We start from the raw sequence: 8771 nt of genomic DNA on the forward strand, positions 1-8771 counted from the left end.
CTAAAAGCATTCGATGTGCATTCAATTTCCATTTGATTTTGACTATATAGTCAAAAACTGAATGTTCTATATAACCGTATGTACACCGCATAAGTGTTAATGTCCACTAACCTGTGTGGTATGGGTCATTGGGTCGACCCAATTTAGGTCAACCACTGTAGATCAACAGGCCTTAGGTCGACACCTTAAATAGGTTGAAAGGTTTAGAAGGTTGACATGAGTTTTTCACAGGTTTTTTTTTGTCCAGAATGTCGACATGGACACTGCACACTATTATATTCTCCCTCCATGCGATAGTGAATGGTAGGGCATGAAATACCACCTGTCGACACATGTCTGCTAAAGAAAAGGGAAAAACTCATGTTGACCTTTTGACTGTCGACCTAATGCTTGTGTTGACCTTCCAACCCTGTCGACTTTAGACATGCCGACCTATTTCAGGTGTCAACTTAAGGCGAGTTGACCTTCAGTGGTCAACCCAATGCCTGTCGATTTAATGACTGTATCCCATGTCATGTGGTCTGTTAAAGTCAATCCTGTAAAATTGTGAACAAATTATTATTATTTAGTTTTACATTACGTTATTTGTAATAAAAACTTATTCTTTAATAAAAATGTTATTTTAAAACTGAATAGGTTGATGTGGAATGACAAACTGAGGCAGATGTATTAAGCCTGGTGAAGAGATAAAGTGGTAGGTTATAACGCACCAGCCAATCAGCTGTGTTTAAAATGACAGTAGTTGATTGGCTGGTGCATTATGGCCTTCTACTTTATCACTTCGCCAGGCTTAATATATCTGCTTCATTGTCACAATGTTACTTATTGTCCAATTTTCAAGTTTTGTGTTTTGATGCTTGTTTGTAATCATCCATATTTTCTGTCTTCCTTTAAAGGTTATGGAGAGTGAAATAAATGTGCACTACAAGGAACTCTCTGGGCCTTCTCCAGGGTTTCAGATGCTGACAAATCAGATTCAGAGATTGTGCATGCTCCTGGATGTCTATTTGGAAACCGAATGCCATGACAACAGTGTGGAGGGACCGCATGAATTTCCACCCGAGAAGATATGTCTGCGTTTGGTCAGGTGTGTAGGGTATGACAGATGTGTAAATGTTCTGTTTTAATTTACATTATGTTTCTATTGTGCTTCTGATCTGTGCATATCTTTTATACTGATTTGTTCATTTTCTGTTTAGTTTATCTGATTATTTTGTTTGTTTCCACAGGGGACCAAGTCGTATGAAGCCTTTCAAGTATAATTATCCACAAGGGTTCTTCAGCCACCGCTGATAACTTGATTGTCTGCAAATTGCTTCCTTTATGATTTTGTAGTCTGCTTCCTCCAAACATCAAGTCACCCTACTGTGTCATAGATTTGAAATGAAACATTTTCCAACTGTGACTGTGTTTTTAGTATGATATTTTACAGGACAATTCATGTCTATGTATGTTTATTTTTCATTTGGATCTTAGCTTCTCTCCTTGCGATATAGACACTGCACTATAATAAGCAGCAGCTATATTGTTTGTGATGCCAGGCAAATATGTGCTTAGGAATTTGTCATATTTTATTTTTATAGGTTTTGTTAAATTTTTATTTGAATAAAGTGTGCATTTCCATTCAACAGATTGGGATGTATTTTCTCTCTATTTAGGGGGAAATTTAATTTGCAGAGGTATATTACTGTGGCTGATTGATACCCAGGGTTCTACCCAGTTCGCCTTAAAAACTGACACTTTTTTTTTCACCAGCCTGGAGGCCACTAATTTTCCCAATTGCAGCTGCAAAAACACCATGGATGCAGGAAGTTATCCTGGATAAACAAATAAAAAAATGGGCTGCAACTAACTTACCAAATACACAACATTGGTCAAAGATCTCAGAAACAGACCATTTTTTTTTGCCCAAAAAATGAATGAGCACAATCGAATTCTCCCCTAAAGGCCTATACACACTGGGCGATTTTAAACTGAAAGCTGCTCACTTTCGTCATTTGAACTGCTTTCAGCTCAAAAGCTGCCCAGTGTGTACGGGGCAGCGGTGAGCACTGTTGCACACTCTCTCATCATCATGAGCAGCGGGGTGGAAGGCTTTCCATAGTGTCCTACTATGGAAAGTTTTCCACCCCCAAGTAAAATCGCTCAGAAGGGTTGTGCATGCACTAAGTGATTTTCAGTCCAGAGATTTTCCCCATCATCGTTCTCCATACATGCTGGGCAAAATCGCCCAGTGTGGACCTTAAAAAAATAATAATAATAGTAATAAATAAAATTAACAAGCTGCTGTAAAAAATGTGCTTAGTTACAGTTGGCACCAAAATGAAAATTGGTCGTAACAAGCAGTGGATTGTGTATAGAAGAGGAAGAGCCTGTGCAGTTTCATACATAAACACTCTAGTGCCTACGTTCCTCCAGCCCAATCTATACCTTACCCATGGTTACAGTGCCCATAGAAGAAAAAAAAGTGTTTTTTTTTTTTTTTGCAGAAGTGTCTCTCTAGTGCAGGCTTTCCCAACCATGGTCCTCAAGGCACACCAACAGTGCAGGTTTTAGAGATATCCAGGCTTGAGCAAAGGTGACTTAATCAGCACCTGAGTGATTCTGATTAAACCATCTGTGCTGAAACCTGGAGATCACTAAAACATGCACTGTTGGTGTGCCTTGAGGACCGTGGTTGGGAAAGCCTGCTGTAGTGGGTGATTTGTGTAGGTAAATAAATATGCTCATTGGTTAAGTCAAATTGTTTTTGTTTTGTTTGTGTTTATATTTCTTTAGTTACATTCCTGAAATTGTTAATAGTTATTTTGCCCATCTCATGATGTAATGCTTTTGGCCATATACATACATTCAGAAACCACAAGATCAATATAATTCCATACACTCCCCTTTTATATTGCAGTCCCTGAATCAGTCATTTATTTTTGTCACACAGATTCTTCTGGCCATAATCTGTCAGTGGACAAAACATTGGCCCAAGCCAATACTACTTGCTCTTCAGACAATGCAAAAATGCTATAGGCAGTGCTTCACTCCTTGCATGAGATTGCATGATCTACTGTACTTGTACATTATGTTAGTCTATTTGCACTTTAAAAGGGTTATAGGACAGAATGCACTGACCAAATAACTGGTAGGCCTATTTTGTTAAGTAAAACAAGACATGTTTTCCCCCCAGCTCACTGAGTGGTATCAGTAACCAATCTTGAACACTACATGATAATAGAATTCATAGATATTGGTTACATATACCTGCGCAGGTTTATGATATGCCCCCAAGCCACGTCAAGGCTTCTCTGAATATTGGGGGTCCCTAGCGCTATATCTAGGTGCAGGGTGCGGCACCCCAAAAACTATCATAAGCTATAAAGCCCAGTGCGGCACGCCAGTGAGATACTATAGTATTAATAAATATTAGTGATAGGAAGCCGAAGCTATATATAGAGATCAAATTAAAAAAATGAAATGTAATTAAAATAGAAGAGAGATAGTGTTAGTGAGGGAAAAGTGTTAATAGAATGTAAGGGCATGCCGCACTAAAGCCACCCAGCTCAACCAGTCCAGGGGCACCGCACCCCACACCACAGTTACCCTAAATTGGGTCTACGATTAACCAGCAAAGAGCCACATGATAATGGCTCCCTACTTGATATATCTGAACTAAGAGCTACCTACCTTCGTTCAGATATATCAAGTAGGGAGCCATTATCATGTGGCTCTTTGCTGGTTAATTGTAGACCCAATTTAGGGTAACAGTGGTGTGGGGTGCGGTGCCCCTGGACTGGTTGAGCTGGGTGGCTTTAGTGCGGCATGCCCTTACATTCTATTAACACTTTTCACTCACTAACACTATCTCTCTTCTATTTTAATTACATTTCATTTTTTTAATTTTATCTCTATATATATATATATATATATATATATATATATATATATATATATATATATATATATATATATATATATATATAGCTTCGGCTTCCTATCACTAATTATTAACACTATAGTATCTCACTGGCATGCCGTACTGGGCTTTCTAGCTTATGACAGTTTTTGGGGTGCAGCACCCTGCACCTAGATATAGCGCTGGGGACCCCCAATATACAGAGAAGCCTTGACGTGGCTCTGGGGGCATATCATACACCTGCGCTGGTATATGTAACCAATATCTCTGAATTCTATTATCATGTAGTGTTAAGATTGGTAACTAATACCACTCAGTGAGCTGGGGAAAACATGTCTTGTTTTACTTAACCAGTATTAACCCCTCCCTTGCATGCACCTGAGTGGTATTACTGAACTAATTTGAGCATCTACCACTATCTGTATGGAGGCCTATTTTGTTGACAGATGTACGGTTCCCTCCACATTGCCAATGCTGGCAAGTTCTTGTTGGGTAACTCTTTAGTTGGTGTCGGTCTCACTTTTTTGTTCTTACATAATTTTTCCACATCATAAAGTGAACCTTTGTGTCTTTGGGAAAAGGGTAATCCAGGCCTCTATTTATGTTTTTACAACCCAATTTTATTGAGTGTCTGTAAATACAATAAAAAACCTGAAGTTGTTGGCAAAGATAATGGCCTATAAAGAGGTGCACTTTTTTACAAATTCAACTAGTAAAATTCAACATGAAGCAATCATGAATGTAATGAGAAAAACCTAAAGGATAATAAATGAAAGGAAAAAGGTAAAGAATACACAAATTAGGAGAACACAACATAAAAGGGAGAGGGGTGGTGCCAATGTGTTGCCATCATTGATTTATATATCTGAGAATCCTTAAATTCCGTTTATTAAAACCATTTGGAATTTAGATCTGTCAAGAACTGAGAAGATTGTCTGCCAAAACCACTTCTGCATGGACTGGACAAGAGGTGATTTCTAGTGTTTTGGGATCATGACCATGGCAACGTTAATTAGATGTTTGAGAAGTGATTTCTTCTATTTAGATATAATGATAGATGTATAGTTAGTCAAAAGTTTTCTGAAAATGGAGAAAACACCTTGCCAGGGTACTTCCACCAAATATGCACAATGTGCTGAGGTGAGCACCCACAGACATTAGTTACAAATTGGGTAATAACCTATAATACATTAGGGTTGTGGTACCACCAGGAAAATAATTTGTAGTGGGCCTCAACTGACTCACTTAAGTGAATAGTTTTTCCAACTGGGAGTCCTCAACCATGATCTGGCAATCTCTTTATGCCATCTCATAGTGTAGAAAAAAATCCAACAATTGATCTTGAAACCAAAAAGTGAACAGAGATTAAAAAAGAACCTGAACCTACAAATGAGGTCAGTTTTTGGCGCAAGGTGTAGGTTCAGGGATACCAAACTAATATAGTGCCAAATTGGGCATGAGGAAGATCGAGATGTTCCCATAATATAGCAAAATTGCTGAATGCACCCTGGACCATCAGCTGGCCAACATGCAAAGGAGTTCTCTGAAACTGTTGGGGGAAATTAGTCAGTAATTCATTAGAGGTAAGCAGAGACTGTAATGTTAGTGGAATGTGCGAGGATTGGAGACCAGGACAAAATGTCTGTAGGATATAAAGTGATGCAACCACTGCTTGGAAGATGACGCAGTTGACCATGTACAAATTTGGGCTCAATTAGTTGCATAATATTGTAAAATGTCAGGTAGATAGAACCCAATGCAAGATTGCGTTTGCATAAAACCTCCAATTTCAGACTTTCAGGAAATTGACAATATGTTTTGCAAAAGATTTTATGTCCACATTTAGGAGAGAAATCGGGCAGTAGCTGAGCACTGGGTTGGGTATTTAACCTCCTTTGGCAAAACGGTAATATGGGACTCTAATAGGGCCTACACACAGGGCGATTTGAGGGCATTTTCTAAGTGATCTCACTAGATCACTTAGAAAATGCCCCTACATCGCTCCGTGAGTAGGGGCCATAGCGGTGCGCTCGACAATTAATATCGCCAGTGTTCTCAACAGAGAACGCTGGCCCTGCCAGATTGCTCAGCATACAGCGCTGTTAATGCTTTGTGCTGAGCAATCTTGCTAAAATGTTCTAAACAATCTTGCATCGCTCTGAACGCTTCAGCATCTCCCCTTGTGTAGGCCACTTAAGGCTTGTAGGTGAAATGGTTAGGAGTCATACATTTCATTAAAAGCTTGATTCAACATAGGGACCTGCGTTTCACTAAAGCTTTTGTAGGCTGTAGTAAATCTATTTGGCCCAGGACACTGCCTCTCAGGAAGACTTGGCTGCCTCAGCATCTTTGCATTCCATAATGGGGCATTCCAGTGACAATATCACTGCCTTTGGAAATATGAGGAAATTAGTGTCCACTACGTAAGACTTAATTTGAGCAGAGAGACTGGATTTATCAATTTACTATAGGTTGAACATTGAGACAATCTCATTAGAAAAATATACAATTGCTTCCTGATCCATAGTCATCTTAGGGATATAAAGGGTAGAACACAATTTCCTCAGAAGTCTACTCAATTTGTTTCTTTAACAAAAGTACTTGCATTTACTTCTCCTAAATGCTTACTTAACTTGGTCATTAAGTTGAAGTGCCTTGTGGCCTTTTGATATCTCCAGATTTGCAGTCCACACAAACGTTGTACAAATTGAACTGGTTGCAATGCAATTTAAACTAAAAAGATCAAATGGCTAGCTACTCAGTGATTGAGACGCAGTTTAAAGTTTTGTCACGTTGGTACAGATGCCCCATGACGCTTGCCAGAAAGATACCTGGTGTACCTGACACGTGTTGGCGTTGTGCCAATGGCACAGGTTTCCCAATGCATATTTGCTGGGATTGTCCTTCATTTCGCCCTTTTTGGACTAGTTATCTCAATCTCTAGCTTGATAGTTGGTCCTGCCGTCCCCTGCATGCCCTCTTTCTGGCTTCTTAATTTCTTAATGTCAGGTTCCCTATCAACATATAAAAAGTCACTATTACAATTCCTTAACAGCGCCGCCAAAGCGGTCATCCCTGTGAGATGGCGATGTACTACGCCCCCTACCGTAAAGGAGTGGTTTAGTAGGATAACTATGTACATGATTATGGAAGAGATGAGAGTGACACCAGAAAGCCAACACAGGTTCACAGCAACATGGTTGCCATGGCTTGACTTCAAATCTTCCCAGACATACCTAACGATTACAGCTTAGAGTGAGCCCCATAATTGTGGCTGCACACCTAGTCTATACACGCTTATTATTGCAATGAGGACACTCACCCTTTGTAGGGGTTTGTATCATTTTAGAAATGCCACAGGATGCCTCCCTTCCCTCTCCCTTTTTCTTCTTCTCTCCTACTTTCTCTCTTGTCCTCTTTTCCTTTTTTTACTTATATGTTAAAATTTTATCATTTAAGCAGAATTACAATTATACAATAACATATAATATAATATATGTATATAACAGATGGTGAATCCAGTTCATGTTTCCATGGGAAACATGGACTGGATTCACCATCTGTCATATATATATATATATATATATATATATATATATATATATATATATATATATATATATATATATATATATATATATATATATATATATATAATGTTATTGTATAATTGTGGTCAATGGATTGAATTATTTCTTTTTATGATGTATTTGTCTAGAATGTAAGGGATCAATTTTGAATTGTATTTATCACAGTAATTTGACTATTATGATGATTAATGATATGTCTGGGTTTTTTTGCCCACTGAGGAAAAGGGGAAGGAGGTTTCCACCCCCAGTCCTCAGATAGGGTATAAAAACCTTATAAGCTCACATCACCTTCACACCCTGAGGAAGGAGTCCATTTGAAACGCGTTGGTGTGAAGGGAGAAAGCTGACAGGCAGGACCCATACGGACCCCTACCATTGGGTTGCCACAGTGTTTTTTGTCCAGCCTACTCCGGGTGAGAGGGATACATTGTTGTTGTTTTGGGTCTCCTGTTATGCACTCCCACTTTTTAACTTAAATGTTCTTTTAAATTTTTTTAATTTTAAATAAATACTTTTTCTGGAGATTTATCTGGTCTACATCTTGAATCTGATTGACCAGTGAGAAATAAAAGAAACCCTGATGTGTACATAGGGATTATATCCCAGGTCAGTATTATCCATAAAGAGTGAGTTATATGCCCCATGTGACTAGAGTGAAAGATAACTTGATGCGTACATAGGGACTAGTTCCCAGGTCAGTTATATTTTCATTGGCATCCTTTCTCCCACTCTCATTGTTTGGGATGTCTTCTGAAGACTTGCAGTAAAATAAACCTTTATGTGCATGTAGGGACCAACACTAAGGTCAGTGTGGTTCCATTGACTCAAGCATCCAGAATCCTGTTACCATCTGTGGATTCGAACCAGTAGTTTGACCTGCGCTGGGAAACTATCACTTTCTTTTGTTTTACATGTATTTTAGGAGTGGTTCTCCTTGATTGTGACCTAGCAGCAAGTCTACGTGCGCTGTATATACTGAGAATCTAGTCTAGAAGTCCCAATCTAGTTAGTGTTAAAGGTGCCACGACTCAATCAGAAGAGAGTTTAGAAATGTAAAGCACACCCAGCAATGAATACAAATAGAGAATTGAAAATAATAATAAGAGAGAGTATCTAAGAGATGTCCTTCAGTCATTTCAATCTATACCCAATTGAGTAAATAAAAAAAAAAGGAAAAAAAGAATCTTGTTTGCCTGCTGTCTTTCCTAACACATGGGCACTCAAGAACCTCTGGAGCACCAGGCTATAGTAGAATCAATGGGTGAAATTTAATAGGG

At 38.7% G+C, this 8771-nt stretch overlaps 1 protein-coding gene across 3 annotated transcripts in view; it reads left to right on the top strand.

Moving 5' to 3' along the window:
* THOC5 (THO complex subunit 5) overlaps positions 1-1628 on the top strand; it is a 38896-nt gene extending 37268 nt beyond the window's left edge. For all 3 annotated transcript variants that reach the window (XM_083145342.1, XM_083145352.1, XM_083145346.1), the window contains 2 exons: positions 897-1087; positions 1230-1628. In XM_083145342.1, coding sequence (XP_083001468.1) covers positions 897-1087; positions 1230-1293 — 255 coding nt within the window. In that variant the 3' untranslated portion in view covers positions 1294-1628. The remainder of the gene's footprint in view (positions 1-896; positions 1088-1229) is intronic.
* Positions 1629-8771: the final 7143 nt, after the last annotated feature.

The sequence above is a fragment of the Crinia signifera genome, chromosome 1 (genome assembly GCF_055691185.1).
Source record: "Crinia signifera chromosome 1, ASM5569118v1, whole genome shotgun sequence".
In the NCBI taxonomy this organism is placed as follows: domain Eukaryota; kingdom Metazoa; phylum Chordata; class Amphibia; order Anura; family Myobatrachidae; genus Crinia; species Crinia signifera.